Genomic DNA, 16853 nt, shown 5'->3' with positions numbered 1-16853 from the left:
ACACAGTATAAATTCAATTACCGCGATGTCTCCATTAAAAGCACTTTTATAGTATGAATAAAATGCAAATCCTCTTTATGGATCAATACCAGAAACATAATTCTACGCTTCATCCTGAGAAGGAAGTTAGCCTTAATAAATCATCCTCTTAGATTAAAAAAATAAAAAAAAGTTTAAAAGACATGTATTTGAAGGTAATTCTCTATAGCAGACATGACGCTCCTATTCCTTCTGGGCTCATTTTTTAGTAGCGAGGTTCAGGGGCTGCGTCTCCTGCTCTCGTACAGACCCTGCCAAGGAGAAGGAAAGCCCCGGCCACGCTGACCGGCACCGCGGGCGGCTCTGCCCGCGTTTACTGAAACACCCTGGATCCAGCAGCAAGAAGTTTGAAGCAACTCATCCCCCCCTACCCCCCCCCCCCAAAAAAAAAAACTAAAGGGAAAAGAAATTCCTCCGGATGAGTTTGTAGGGAATATTACTACCAAGCCTAACTTTTGCCTGGCCAGGCACAGCAAGACAAGTTCCTATGATTGATTATCGTGGTATCTCTGTATCTCTGACTTTGAACCATAACCTTTTTTGCGCACAATGACAGTTGGGACCTACCATTTGCCATCTGTAGAGATGGTGGGGGAGAAAAGGACTTCGCTTACATTAATCAACCAATTAAGAACAGACTTAAACAAAACACTAAAGCATAATAAAAACCTGACTGCTTAATAGCTTTCTACTTTTAATAGTTGCCTTCCTGTAGTCTGCTGATGGAAGTAGCACTAATCTGCCCAACCCCTGCCAGGGATGGGGCTCTGGGGCTGGGCACTACACTATCTCAAATGAAGCTGATGGTCCTCTGTTCTGGGCAGGACCAAGTTCCCTACAGGGAGGAAAAAAAAAAGAAAAAAAGAAAGTTTGGAAACACAAGTTGTAAATCACAGCCATACAACGCGGCCGGGCTCTCCCATCAACTGCGATCATTAGACAATTATTTTTGTGAGTGTAAAATTAGTAACTAATCAATGACACAAATCACTGCTTCAGTAAGAACTAACCTTTTCTTTCAAAGCTCAGGGCAGTATCTCGAGACCACATGTATTTTGTCGCTGCCCCTTCCCTCATGGTTGGCAGCACATCCCAAAGGAGAGACTGAAATAGCGGCTGAATAACGGGGGGGTGGACTCTGCAGCCGGCCGCTCCGATGCGGCTCTGGAGGAGATCCACACACCCAGCCCAAGCAATTCGGAAACTAATTCTGCTCTCAGGGACTGTGGGTAAAACCACTTTTGTGCAAGCTGGCAGAGGAACCTGGCTTCCCCTCGCTGGGTTTGGTAAGCGGGCGCCTTGTGCAATGCACGCTCTGCACTGCACAAAAGGAGGAGGGAGACCTCCGCGTTTCTAGAAGGCACCCTCGTTTGCATCTCCAGCTGATGAGGTTGTGATGTCGGTGGCCGTTTGCAAGGCCAGGACCAAAGTTAGAACTGGCATCATCAAGAGGTACTGCAGCAGCATCTCCAGCAGCTGCTTGGGTACCCACCAGTGCAGCTCTTAGAAGACCTCTTGGACTTGTCTGCTTAGTGATGCTACAGGAGAACATGCGTTCATACTGATAGAAAATGAAACATTTATTAGAAGGAATCATCTCCAACTCGAGGCATTTCATACATGCCCAGATATTGCTAAATTGTCCCTTCACCATGACCTGCAAATGAAACAGGCTGTTTTCTTTGTGAGAGTTGAAGTGTATTTACGGACAAGGTGTACAGTGAACCTCCAAATGACTCAGGACCTGCTCAGTCAAGAAAATGTACGGTGTTACTACAATAAATATGTTTTTGTGATATTTAATGATTGAAATTTGGAACAAATTTGTAGAGGTTGGCCAAGATGCTCTCTTTATCCTCATGCTGTATGTCTCTTTGTCTATTGTTCTTTTTAATACATAGCATCTGTAAGAAAAAATTGCAACCTACTTTGTACAATTACTGCACTGAAGTCCCAAGCAATCTATCAAGTTGTCATACATTTTCTTCATATTAAAACTTTTAAAATCTTTCTTTTTTTCTGCATTTCAAGAAAATGCAGAAGAAAATTTACTTGCCCCCCAAAAAAGCACAGCGAAACATGTAGTTCGTCAAGTCTGGTAACAAGAGGAGTTTGTGATACCATGTCAGGAGAGCAAATAATCCCCAAAGTGGTGCATTAAAGTTTTGGAAGGTTTGTAAATCAACAAAATTCAGAGCATCAATAAACCTGCAACCAACAGGGCTTCAGAAAAATTCCCACTGGGCAGGTTCTTCTTATGGAGGTTTGCTGGACCCCCTTTTTGCAGCACTTGAAGCCACCCCTGAAAGGGGGTGCTGAGGGTGCCGGTGGTCTGTGTCCCCCCCCCGAGCGAGGGATGATGACATAGCTGGGGCCTGCAGGGCAGCTGGACGCTGGGCTGGGTTATGGAAAAACACGGCATTACCAAAGGCTATTTATTATTAAGGAAAGTGCTTTTATCTACTGATGGCACCCAGAAACAATGAGCAGGAACACGAAGCAACGGGTGGGTGAGAGAGAAGGCGAAGGCCAAACCGGGATTATTTCATCTTGAAACTGGATGAAACGCCAGGAGGACGGGGATTATTTTGCTTACTAGTTTAAAACCTCTCCATGTCAAAGTTTGCAGCATTTGAGGGACCATCTCTACTTTATAGCAGTATGCAGAAATATGCAGATATTGTCTTAATTTCCATTAGCCCCTGATAAATGAGCTACATGCTAAGGCATGTGATAAAGCTCTGCTAAGGATGGGAAGATGGGGACCCCTCTCCTATGAACTACAAAGAAAAATTTTATCTCTGACTCTCCCCCCCTCTTTCCTTCATTGCCTCCTCCAAAAGAGGCCCCTGTGGGGAACAAGGGAGCCCCTGCATCCCCCGGGAGCCCCAGCATCCCCCAGATACTGTGGCTGGGCACCAGTCACTGGGTGCCATCACCTTCAGGACCATAGCTAATTTAAAAAAAAGGCAAAATACAGAGCAATTTGCCTTCTACCGTTTCGAAATGCTGAAGCCTCACTCCCCGAACCCAGCTCACGCCATCAGTCCCACTTCTTGCAAAACAAAGAAATCTGTTTAGGCTCCAGGAAATCCCACGTGTTACCGTAACTAATTCGAGCCCAACTGCATTTGTGGTATTGTCGGGTTTTTAGGATGATCCCATGCCATTCCCAACGTAGAGAAAATTCGTGTGCTTAATTATCTTCTTTAATAATTCCATGGTATGTGGTTTATTAAACAGACTCCTTATTTGTAAACAAAATCAGAGCCACGAATGTGCGAAGATAGTCGTACTTCCTGGCTAAATAAGAGGCAGACAAAGAGCCCTAATGATGCACCAAAAATGCTAACCAAAAATGTACTCTTTAAAAAGATCACCAATTTAATGCTTTTTGTATTTCATTTATCAGCCATGTAGTCATCATTCCCCTCCCTACCACCATCTGTACACACTTTCCCAATAGACCATCACAGCTGTCCCGTTTCTCACACAAACAGTACCTTTTATATGCTTCCCAACTGTTTTTAATAACTGTTCTGTGCACAGCACTGTACTTCCTTTGTTTTTTTTTTTTTCTTTCTTTTTTTTTTTAAATATGAGAAAGAGATATAATTCAAACAAACAGGTCATCGTAACGATTGGTATCGGAAGGCAATTAAAATGTTAAATGCTGCCATGGCCACTGACCCATCCTCAAGCCACACCAGTGGCCCCAGCGCAGAGCTGGAAAGTTCCCTGGAGAAGTTGCTAAGGTAGATGAAGCTTGTTCAAAAAACAATGTACACGAGCAAGACTGTCTAAGAAATCTTTCATCCCTTTTAATGAGGATATATTATTAATGTTAGACACTGCTTGTGCAACCCGAGAAAGTTTTCTGAGGCTCTCAAAGCACATTTATCAACTCAAAGATACCGTTGCCCTGTATTTCAGAGCTGCGCGGACAGAAATGTTCCATTTTCTTTTCAAACTGTGACTCGCTTCACTCTTTCCAAAAACGCCCTGTGTGCCCTGACTTTGCCTCGGTGGTGTTCGAGCCTTCCCTCGGCACTGCCGGGACCCTGCAGCGGCGATGAAGGCAGCGAGCACCCGAGGGTGCTCCAAGCCCCGGGGCAAACAAAGCCACTTGTAAAACCGGGAACGGGGCGAAAAGCAAGGCTTTCTCAGCGACCCATCCCATGGAAAACCCACCCTACCAACTGGACTTTCAGGAATGAAAATCGATAGACTGATTTTTTTTTCCAGGGCGAGGCCCACAGCGTCGCTCAGCACGGCGTGGGGCGACGCGCGCGTCCCACACGAAGGTCCCTGCGCTCCGCTCCGCTCCGCAGCAGATAACCAAGGTCCGTGCCGGGACAGGGACCCTGCTCGTACCATCCTCACGCCCTGGGACCGCTCACTGCTGAGACACATCTCGCTTTTTTAAGAGAAGAGTTTATTATCAAAGACCGTGCATGTGGAAAACAACTGGTCCGCTCTCAGTTCCCATCACGATTTTGACTTCCAGCTTTTGACCAGAAAAAGAATCAATGTCCATGTTTAAAGTGGGCGCTGAGCATATTATTATGCCTATAGATCACGCTCATATATCCATATTACAAAGAACAGACCCCTTGAAGATGCACTTCTGAGACGCAAATGTGCATCCCCAAACAGCACTCAGCTCCCTGGCTGGGTGTTCCTAACTGCATCTGCCTAGGAAGAATCTAAACCACAGCTGCTGAAGCTGAAGTCCTTCTCTACAGGAAATAAAAAAGGGTCTTGACCACAAAAATCTCACTTCTTACCTGACTGCCCTGTGTTTTTTCCAACTTTTCCAGCAATATCCAACCTACGCTTGCAAGGGTTCAGCCGCTGTCGAGGCTGATCCTCCCACAGCCAGGCAAGCCGTTTGTGAAGCTTTCCAATAAAATGATGTGGGATTTACTTTTTAGCTCAGCGACAACTACTTTTTTCTTTTTAACACAGAAGCGAATGTAAATAGGTTTGTTGGCTATTTTTAATGGAGTCTTCATCACGTCAGGAAAAGTCCTCGTCATCACACAATAAAAGCATTGCAGTGGCTATCCTCCCTAAAAGGGATCCCAACAATAGCTGGGCTTTAGAAAAGCATCCCGATACAAAGAATTCATTCTTCTGATTTACTTGAAACTACTTTGCCTCAAAAGAAAAACAAAAAACAAAAAACAACTGAATTAAATTTAAATTTTACCCTAAGTTTCCAGCATTATTCAGGGATTTGGCCGTTTTCTTCCATATCAAATTAAAATCGTATTGGGTAAAAAGATCAGACAAAATTTCAAGTGAATATCCTTAGGATGAAATCTGATTGACAATGTATTTCTGCATTACAATCTCCAGTAAGCGTTCATCTTGACAATAAAAGTAGCAACTATCTTACTTGTCTTTTGATACCTTTACAGGGGTTCATCCCTGTTCTTTTAGTGTATTACAAGGTATTTTGTAACACACATGCTGGCTTTAAACACAAAAATGGTAATTTAACCAGACGTGATGTTTATTACAAAGCTCAAGCAGCTCATTATCTGTACCTCATACACAAGACTCAATCTGTAGACACAGAAAAATACAACGGGAACGAGCCTGTCCCAACACTTTGCATTTAGTTCTTCGCCCTTTCTTTCTCCTGAAACCTTCAGCAAGACTGTGCACAGTCCTGCACCCATCCTGCAAACTTTCCCCTCGCCGAGTGCTCCAGCTTAGGACTAGTCCAAGCCTAAGAGGTCTGTATGGAGATGCCTCCCTATGAAATATTTCTCCCGAGTTTGCAAATGCATTTTGCACCTGGCGATGATCCCCGCAGCCGTGCGGTGGGTTTCCCGGGATGAAGAGCACCCAGGCTCTCCCATCGTGTGTAACTTAGAATCACAGAATCATTTGGGTTGGAAAAGACCTTTAAGATCATCGAGCCCAACTGTACTTAGTGTGGGGTGACAGCGGCTGGGACAAGGAGAGAGATGTGCAGCACAGAGGATGGAGCAGAGCAGGTTTATATTTTGTTTAGATACTGGTGTGAAGAGCGTATTATGAATATGACAAATGGACAAAACCAAGGAGCATGAAAAGCACTAGCTACACCTCTGTGGGCAGGGGTAAGTGCCACGGTGGCAGGTCTGGAGGATTTGCTGTCACCTGCAGCTCTCACAGGTGATGCTGTGCTAGTTTTACACCCCGCAAATGGTGTGCCCCATCCCCACACGCACTGCAAGCCCTGCCCAGAGTCCACGTATTGCTGGTCGGGGTCTCAGGCAGCACAAATTCACCGGTGCCACTGTCCAGCTCCTCGCGGCATCCGCGAGAGCAGGGATGGAGACGAGCTCCCATGGGGTGTGTGCACCAGGTGAGTGAGATGGGCAGGAAAAACCCACTGACCGGTCCTCCCCAGTAGCACCAGGGGCTTCCCGCTGCACCCCAAGGGTGTCCTGCTGGAGGAGACCTCGGTGAGCCATCCTCCTGTGATGTTTTTAAACGACCTCCTCACATCATCGAAAAATTCAGAGCACCGGCGAGTTTTACCTCATCGACCAAACCAGGCACCACGCTCGCATGACAGCCACCAGCTCACCTGGCCGAATAACCCTGCCTTGGAAACCCACCAACCCCGTGATAGTTTTGTGCTTCACTACAGATATATCTCACCCCAAAACATGAACATGCTGAAACATCCAATCATGTTCTGGCACGCATGCAAAAAAAAAAAAAAGCCCATGGCAACAAAGACGACAGCTTGCCAATGGCAGCTGCTGCACGCACACACAAAATTAAACTATATTCTTCTGAAAAGGGATATTATTATGGCATTTGTTTCCCCTCACCCATCACCCTCACCCATTCCCTCACAAAATAAAGAGGGAAATATCAATACATATCAAACATTAGGAGAGATGGATAAAAAAGGAGAGAGAGAGGTGCTACCCTGAGGAGGGATGGGATGGAGAACGCAGGGTTTAACAGGAGATCCAACTGGGATCAGGGCTGGATGCACAGAGACACCCTCAAATACTGGCTCACCTACAGAAGTTGTATGGCACATGCCAGCAAAACATTCAGCCTTTCTATTGTGCGAGGCCCGTGGATGCTGAATTGCATCAAGTTTGGTCAAGCTGGCCCTCAGCTGTAACACCAACCTGAAAACACACGCTTATACACGTTAAATAGCATCTGATGATACCTATCTTCGCCTCCCTTCCCCGGTGCGGGCCTGCCTGATGCCTCCTGTGCTACTATGCAACGCACGAGATAGCCATCTCCTCACTTGTGAAGATAAATGTCATATCGGACCTCTGACATCATGTATCCTCCAAGTAATTATTTTTGATATCATAAGAGTTGTACAGGGTGCACAATAAAATTAAAAAGTAGAAAGCAAGGTTAATAAGATTATCGTGTTGGTATAATAGGTAATGCATTTTGCAGTATATCCTTAAATCTGCCCTCTCAAAACATAATTAAATAACTGTGATTTATATTTTAAAGGAATGCAGACATGCAGTGTATCCTCCTACCCACATATGCTAATTGCTTTCAGCCCCTAAAAAATCACACAGTTGTTTGCAGCTTTTTAATCCTCATGTGTAAATAACCTGACTCAGGTCCAAGTTATGAACAACAACGTCCAGGAAACTTTCAGAATAGTGTGTCATTAAACCCGGCTTGATTTTATCTTGCTCCTGTAATAGCACTGATGTGTACCAAAGCCCACGAGGAAGGAGGAACGACTCCCCGGGGCCCTTCGCACTGGCCCGAGAGCCAATGCGCCGGCTTGCCGTGACACCGGGATAGCACTTGGACCGGGAGGGTGGATATTAAGGACCCAGAGAAGAGACCAAGACCCCCTTAGGAGGAACCGAAGGATGTGTAAGCTCAGATTATCCCCTCCTGGGCCTCATCGTGGGTCTGCGTGCGCCGTGGTGGCGCAGGGACGGCGGGCAACGTCTACCTACACGCTTCGCTCTGGGCAAAACCCAACTGCACAGCTCTCCATTTCGCACTCGCACGTGAGAGGCTGGCACACAAAATGGAGGCCGGCCCTCGTGTATTCTACGGGGGCCACGTCCTCCTCCTGCGTGCCGGGCCCTGCCGACGCCACGCACGGGGCCCGAGCCCACGCGCCCACATCCATCCCCTGGGTGGGGGCACGGAGCCATGCTAGCTAGAAACACTTCAGAAAAATTTATAAACACACCGTTATCTCTTCAAAACTAATTACAATGCGATGAGTAGCATCAGCTGGGGCGCTGCCCTTGCAGGTGGGTATAAAATGCTGCAACCTCCCCAAAGAACTTGCTGGGATAAACCTGCCCCACACATCGCGGGCACCGTGACCCACGTGCTAATTCCACCTGGGCGTATTGGGGTCTACCATAATGCAAGTGACAACAAACAATAGCCGAAGATGAAATGAATGAAGACCATCACATGAACAGAAAAACCAAAGCGATTAAAATGAATTTTATTCCACCGACAACTCTTATCTACTGAGAACCCTCACTGTCATAAGGAAACCTTCAGGATCGGCTGCTGTTAGGAGGCTAAAATAATTTGCCCTGAATTTACAGCCTGTAATTTAATCAGCAACTCCAGCCCTTGCCTGTGCGGAAGGGAGCAGCGGCAGAGCCAGACCTGCAGCTCCCAGCGAGGACTCCCCAAAAGCCATCCTGCCGGGGACAGTCCCCAGGCTCTAGAGGGTCCAACTTCAGGACGTGTGTGGCAAAGTGTAGGCTTTTGGGGAGGGGTTGAGGCTTTTTACAGAGCAGTGGGTTGGGGTTGGTTCGCTGGTTGTGAAAATCGGTGCCTGACCCCAAAGCACCGAGGGGAGGAGGAGGAGGAGGAGCTGCGAAGCAGCTCAAGGCACGGAAAGTGAGGGATGCCCTTTCCTTTACATCTGAATGGGGAGAAAATACATAATTGTAATAATAAATAGCGGGTTTTATGAACAATTAGGATTCCACTGTCTCTTTGAAGGGTTTGAAAAGCTGACACGATGTTTTGGGTTCTCCAGATTCAGCTTTGAGGCCTCAACCAAGAGAAACATTCAGCCCCGCTGTGTACAGCAGTGACCACAACAAAGATTGTGGTTTCTCCCACACTCGCCTTAAATAGATCTAAATTAATGCTATTCATCATTGGGTGGAAAAGAAGGGAAATATAAAAGTGCAGTCGCTTGTAGACAAGCCAGCAGCGTTGGGCAACTTTCTTACCATTCAAAGGCTTCTCCCACTTCTGCACCTCGGAGCCCGCCGGGGCAGGGAGGTATAGAAATAACACGCCCTTATACTGGCCAAACCCATCACCTGGAAAACATCCTGGGCATATGAAATACGTCTTTATCCCGTGTTTATTTGTTGTTGCTGTTGTTGTTGTTGGAGAAAGGGGAAAGCTAAACCACATGACTGAACTCCTGCCAGGGGTTCGTGATAAAGCAGACTGTCCCAAGTGCCGCACCAGTTAGCATCTGAATTATCACGGATACTCACCGGCTCAGTTACAACTGCACAGGGAGAGCAGTTGTCCCACCTAAATCCTGCTTCTGTCAGCTACCGCTCTGCTCGCGGCTGCAGAAAGCGGTCGGTCCCTCTCCCCAGAGCGGAGGGCATCGAGAGATGGAGATATCTTTCTGTGCCACGTGGGGTGTGTAGATCGCCGCGTTTCGTGCACGCCTGTGATAGGTGGGTGCACGAAATTTGGGGCGACGAGGAGCAGTAGCTATCATCTCCCCACCTCTCCCGACTGAGATACAGATCCAGGCCCCCACCACTGACCTTTTACGGGCACCTTGTATAAGGGTAAAGCAATGCAAAGTCTGCCTTCTCCTGGTATCCCCTGAGGGCAGAAATACCACGAGGTGTCTTCGTTTCACTTTTTTCTTTAAATCTATAGATGTCTCACTGTGGCAAAAATTAACGGAGGGGGGAAAAAAAACCTATAAGCCCCCAGACATTAAAATCTCAGCTGAACACTGAACTGCTCAGGTTCCCCTGAGCACGCGCGCAGGGAGCCCTGTACTGGAAAACAGTGTGAAATACCTGCTGCAAAACTGGCTGTCTGTTTTTTGGTAAGAGTAAATGCAATCTGTCTGTAGAAATGTGTAGGGACTATTAACATCGCAGACAAAACTTTAAGGACCATTTTGGATGTACGCTGAAACAGCCACAGGCTTGATGTAGGTTTTCAAAAGCCTTATACATGGAGGGAATGTCACGGATGCTTTAAGAGTCTTCAGATAAGTGTAAAAATGACATATATGTTACATATTATCTCCACAGAACAAACACCATTTGAAACGTGCCCCTTTTTAACTACCATTATGAGCTGTCTAAAGAGCATTTTGGTTGAAAGTTGGGAGGAAAGGAGGGAAAAAAAAAAAAAAAAAAAGCCCACTGATCTTACACCTGCTCTTTAGCAGTGGGAAGTGGGTTCTCAATCTGTTAACATGACCATCTGGCCAATCTGCATATCACGGCTATCTGGATTACTGTACGATGGAATGACAATAACATAGCCAAAACAAAAGTAAAATGCATCAAAAACTATCAGTAGCGCAGCCCTTTTGATTTTAAATTAAATAATAAATGTGGTATCACAGCAAAGAGAGAAAGTCAGCTAAATAATTAAAAATGAGCCTTCGCCACGGCATAATTAAGTAAACAATATGGTGTGTGTTTCTATATGAGCCGGCAATAGTTTCCACCGTCGAACGCTCCACTTTTGCAAAGCAGTTCTCAGGAGTTCAGGACGCTGCAACAGCTCTTTTGGTGATGTACAGTATTGTCAGGACACCTCTCACATCCCTGCAACACGCCGAACCGGCTGCAGCTATTAACAGGATTAATGCAGCAACAGTCAATACCAATTGTACTAAAAGATTACAGCGCAAAGCCTTATGTACCTTTCGGACTTCCCGACACTTCCACGGGTATTTTGGCTATCTGCGGTCGTTCTCTGCACTAACCAGTCCTTGGGTTATTCCCATCGATGCCTCTTTGCGCTGGTCCAAGTAGAAATATTTTAAATTCACCGATGGGAACGCAAAATGGGTCTGCTTAAAGTTCAAGGTCATGTGCTATATACTATTGCCCAGGCAATTAGCCATAGAGCATATTTAGACGCTAAGTAAATTTTCACAGTCAGAAATAAGGCTGACTTCTTGCATCTTCGCTGGCTTCTATTCTAAACACGAAAAGAAAAATGAGCTCATGTAAATAAAACCCTATCCCCAAATTTTTCTTACATTTGGGATTTTTAAATGTCCTTCTGAAAGATTAAAAGATTTTCTCTAACACAAATACCTCGCTAGCTTAATTCTTGCCCGAAGCGCATAATGATGGCCGTTCAAAAAAATAAATCGGGCATTGCAGCATCGCCTCCTGGCCTGCCACCCAGCTTTGTCCACTGGAAAACTCTCTAAAAACTGTGACCTCTCACAAAATTTAACTACTTCCATTGCGAATCTATTCTCCAATCTGATCACATTAGCAGAAGGAACTCCAAAGCAGTAAAAAACTCCAGAAAGTTCTCGGTTGAGTGCCTACTAATGAACAAAGGTTAACTTTATCTAAAAGGTCAAATGCCTGGTGGCTAAGGTTGTGACCTTAACAACTTAAATTGTGACCTTGCCACGTGCCTAGTATATTGTAGATTCTGATACAGATCATCTGGTAAAGGACCGGTCATAAATTAGCTTTACTGTTCGACTCCCACAAAGAAAACGGTTTGCCACAATGGTTTCCAACTTGTCATTTGATACAAGCACAGAATAAGTGAAAACTAAAAAGCGAACTCAAGTTCAGGGTATGAAAATGCCGCCTGCTTTTAGTTAAGCAGATTAGAAACTGCAAACTGAGAGCAATACTCTAGATTTCAATACATTTTTTGGTCAACCTCTAATTCACAAAACACCCATCTTCCTTTCCTTTATTTTTTTTCTTTTTTTTTTTTTTTTAACCGAAAATGACATGTAGTTTGCCTATTTGCATATTTTTGTTTTCTCTTTCTAGCCAGTTCTTAAAGAGATGAATTGATTTCAGTAGCTTTGTAAGAAGCACTATTTAAATCTGTGCACATGTGTTCCCTTACAGATGATAGTGCCTACTGAAGAAAAAGCATGGATTCAAAGCAATAATTATTGTACATGTTTAGAAGGAAAGGGACATCTCACTGTTGAAGTCACCTCGAATAAGGGCATCTTGGAAGAGAATACTCCCCCCCCCAAAAAAAAAAGAAGACGAAGAGTGGGGAGAAAAAAAAAAAAAAAAAAAGCAAGAAAAAGAGAAGCAAGCACTATGGGTGAAAAGGTCACAATGGTTTTGGCACGTATCTTCAAGCACGTTTCGGAGTCTGTGCCTCCTGCCAATACTGGCAACTTCTCAAAACTTTTAAGGAGGTAAAAACATTGTTTAGTGTTTACAAATCTTCTGTACTATAGCAGATGCTTGTCAAATCCACTATATGTAAGTTGACCAGCCTACCTAATATTTGCACTGGCAACTTCTTCCTTATACATAAGCAGTCCATACATTTGGGGAGCGAGGTCTGATGGAGTTTGAGACAAAGGACCCTTAATATTTTTTTTCTTTTGTAATTTTCCTGTTGCGCACCCGGCACAAGCTGCCATTACTGCGGGTCTGCGGGAACCAATGGCTGTCAACTTGGCCAATGTTCAGGTGTAACAAAGACTGCTGGGATATATCGGAGGGGGGAAAAAAAAAAAAAAAAAAAAGGGAAAAAAGGGGGGAAAAAAAAAAAAAGGTAGCCTATATGCGAGGCTTTCGGTATACCTCTGTGAAGCGACGTAGACGGCGACCACGCTGCGCTACCTCCTAAAAATCATTTTGTCCCCCTCCCCGGTGAGGTTTAGCAGGGAATACGCCAGCACACGCTACTGCATTAAGAGCACAATGCGATGCGTGCAATCAGCAAACAACGGCCGAAAACATGAAGCGGTGCGGTCTGTAGAAGCGCGTTTACGGCTTACACAAAACCGCAAATCTAAACCCCAAAAAAACGAGCCCAAGCCTCGCGCTAAGTTTCCGCGGCAAACATCTAGTCCAAAGAACAATTAGTGCAATTGCTGCCTGTTGACGATGAAGGCAGAAATAAATAAAGAGTTCGCTATCAAGGCTACTGTGTGCCAACAGTGTGCTGATAAGATGGTATATCCCTAATCACAATATTGAACTTTTACAATGTCTATTGCCTGACTGTTATAACAGGGAGAGGATCCCTTCAAGCTCCCCGGAGTACTCACACCCCTGGGTTTGGTTCTTTTCTCCCCGTCCTACACGCAGGCTAAACCAAGACCGTTGCTTTCTGTTAACAACTTTTGCACTCCGCAAAGGCTGCTTTTCACTTAAGAAACACAATACGGACCAGTGTTTACCATCACCTCACTATACATAAATGTAAATACTAAAACCCTGCGTGCCGTATAGCAGTACATAGCGGCTCTCAGCTGTGGATATCGAAGCACTTTAAGCGCATCATCCTGCTCCGATGTACGGAGGAGGAAACTGAGGCAGACAAAAGGGACACGAGTCCCCGGTCTCCTCGGGGCTGGTGATAAAATGGGAAGGAACCCGCAACATCCCAGCCCCAATCTCCTGTTGGTTAGCCATTAATTAGTAATCCTTCCTTCACCGTGCCCCATAATAAATCACAGAGTAAATAAATAATTTTCCACAATATTTGCCTACCTCCCCTTTGCCATAAACGTGCAATATGATTTACCACATCGCACCAAAGTGCAAAGTAAATTTCGCAGCTTTTCTGTAGGAAACGCCATGAGGGTAATCAAAAGTTATTTCTGAACGGGGATCATACCCGTAAAATCACGGAGGCGACGCTGCCTATCGCAACAACCACTGCAGGGACTCAGCACAGAAAAACTTTGAGGTAGCCAAAACTTTTTGTGAGACCCTCTGAAAGAAGGTGGCGTTGGAAAGGCAGGCTCCCAGCGCTGTAATTTGCTCAGTTTTCTTACTGATATATATTTATTTAGAAGTGGTTTTCACTAATAGGACTCCTCTCCCCTCTGCTCCTCTTTTTTTCCAGCCTGTCCAGCCCCTCAACTTGCAAGTCAGGCTGAAACCCAGGGGGACCTATGCATACGTGCATATGTGAAAACCGGGGCCTAGCACTTCACACGCGCACATTTTTCTGCAATATAATCACTCAGGAGAACTACAATAGCACATTATTTTATCCAGTCAACATACTACACATCCTCTGAGCAGACCGAGTCACTCCGCGGCCAGCGTGTACTTTGCACTGGAGTCAGAGATCCCAAGATTTTCATCACACGCAAAAACATCTCAGTCCCCCCCCATAAACTCAATATTATCAAACCAGGAATTGGTTTCAAAGCCTGCTCGGTTTCTAGGTGTATAAATTGTGATATTTCAGGGGGGTTTAAATGCCTCCTCTTCCCCATAGGATTACCCGGGGGTTTGTTTCAGACCTGATGACTAGGTTTGCTATCGAGGGACCGTCTCCTCCTTTCCCTCCAAGCCTAATCCTGCGGGATTTACACTCCCCATCCCATCCCTGTGTGGTGAGGATACCTGGTACTCCCGACCCACAGGCCTCAGGCACCTCTAGCCCTCTCAGACTACTTTTGCATAACATATACAAACTTTTTTTTTTTTTTTTTTTTTTTTAATTACAATCTATCTGCTTTCCCCCCCAAATCACAATAAAGGAAGCCGCGTCCAGCTGCAATCCCTCCTAGGATAACATTTAGGATAACACCTATGGAGGATACCCGAAATGCCGTTAAACCCCAGGAAAACAAGAGCCACTTTTATGTGGCTGCACCTTAAAAAGCCCATAAAAAAAAAAAAAAAAAAAAAAAAAAAAAAAAGGGAGGGGAGTTTTGGCACTCTCCTCGCCACCCCGGGAGGGCGATAACCGACGTCCCCTGCTCCCTCCCCGGCTCATGCAGCCGCCGCCGGAGCACGGCACCCGGCACGGAGATAAACCGAAAAGTTGGAGAAGGTGGTATAGAAAGGCACTTACCTGCTGCGTGCACAAAGTATGCCAAATATAAATCGAGTTCCTTAACAGAAACTCCTATATGGTGGGGCTGTACGCACAGCCCGGGGTTAGAGCACTGTGGGGACTTTACAAGGCGCTCGCCATCAGTACTTTCGAGCGGAATACCTTTAAATAAAATCACCATAACAAGGTCCAACCTCCAGACCTTATCTGCCTGGCGAAGGCAGTCAATTCTTCTCATCTTGCCCTTCTGGTCTGGATTGGAAAGAACGCAACACGGAGGCTTTTTTCCTGTGACTGTGAGAACAAAATCCTCCCGAAATTCAGGCCTGATATCTTTCCGGAGCTTTGCCAGAAGTCTGGATGCCCATTTTTGCTTTACCTCGGGTTTTTCACTTAGCAGTTCGTCCTTCACGGCTCTCTCTTCCTCTTTTGACATGCGTTTTTCATGTTTTTTGAAGTATTTTCTTTTTCGGGCTTGCAGGTTGAACCACGTGTACGCAAACGCTCGGACGTGAGGCAGAAGTGCTTCGATGAAGGGATGAAATTCATCCTGAAAAAGTTACAGAGAAGGCTCGATGTCACCGAAACCATCAATAAAAAGCCTCCAGAAACGGGGCTTTCGCGCCAGGCGCTACGGCTCGCCAGGGCGGTGAGAATTAGGAGGGTGCTTATAGGTTTTATGGGCTGCGGGACTCCATACCCCTCGCCGACAGACCCCGACCCCGCCACCGCCGCATCCCCGCTTCACCTCGCCCCGACCCAAAACCCCCGCTCCCGCCCCCCAAAAATGGGGTCCAACTCCAAACAAGCACCCAGGCGGAGATGGTGCAACGATGGGGCCCTTTCCCCGACCCACAAATCTCTCTTAAAAAAAAGGTAGAATGAGTTAAAAGCTAAAAACCCCGCTGCGAGTCCACTTGCGGAGCGCCTATCTCCCTATGCTCTCTCCCTGACCCCGCTGCTTGCGGTGTAGCCAGCGTATGCCCGCCAATTTGGCAAATCCTAAACATTTGGATGCCAATCAATGTTTGTATGGGGAAGTCTAAAGTATAGTAAAACTTTCCCTAAGATATATTTGGAAATAGCAGCAGGCAGTATAGTAAAGTGCCGATATAGCTGCATAGACAAATACAATGAAGGGTGGTTTTCTCTCCGTTTCCTAAACGGTGAAGGGAGTAAAAAGTAACGCAGCCGATATATCCCGTGCGCGCAACAATAACTAACACTAAAATCCTAGAAAAAGCAAGTCTCACGATTATTTTTTTTTTAATAAAAGTTTTGTTTATATTTAGTCAAAAAGAAAAAAATAAAAATTTGATATTCAGGCATACTAGGTCAAGCCTAACCCTGAGCCTTTCTATAAAATAAAAAGAAACAGGAAAAATTGAACAACTGAAAACAAGAAAAACTTAGCATGACTTGTGCAAATGCGGGAAGAATTACTGATTTTTTCTTTACACGTTGTGTCGTATTTTCATATATTCAAAAAGAAATGCCCTACTTGGAAAGTTAGTTTGGCCATCCAGAGACACTGCTTGCTTTGTTTAATGATGAGTTAACGATCACCCCTCTTCATTGGCACAAAAATAATCATGATTAAAATTATGCTGACAACAAAAAAAAAATGCAAAAAAGACCCCCCCAATTTTGCTTAGGAAAAAAAAAATATATAGATACATGTATATATATCCTCAGAAAGTACTACATAAATCAGCCAAAGAGATCAAAATGTCTCATAATATACTGGGGCCACGCTTCTTGTTTTTCTCTGAATAAATGAATGACCGAACTCGAGGCTG

General features: G+C 45.3%; 1 protein-coding gene across 16 annotated transcripts in view; it reads right to left on the bottom strand.

The window, feature by feature from the left end:
• NFIA (nuclear factor I A) overlaps positions 1 to 16853 on the bottom strand; it is a 360430-nt gene that overhangs the window by 234935 nt on the left and 108642 nt on the right. For all 16 annotated transcript variants that reach the window (XM_033008836.2, XM_033008837.2, XM_033008841.2 and 13 more), the window contains exon 2: positions 15073 to 15604. In XM_033008836.2, the coding sequence (XP_032864727.1) occupies positions 15073 to 15604 (532 nt within the window). The remainder of the gene's footprint in view (positions 1 to 15072; positions 15605 to 16853) is intronic.

Source organism: Tyto alba, unplaced genomic scaffold, assembly GCF_018691265.1.
Source record: "Tyto alba isolate M040663 unplaced genomic scaffold, T.alba_DEE_v4.0 Super-Scaffold_1000006, whole genome shotgun sequence".
Lineage (NCBI taxonomy): Eukaryota > Metazoa > Chordata > Aves > Strigiformes > Tytonidae > Tyto > Tyto alba.
Note: the sequence above shows the minus strand (reverse complement) of the source record. Positions and strands in the feature narration are given on the sequence as shown.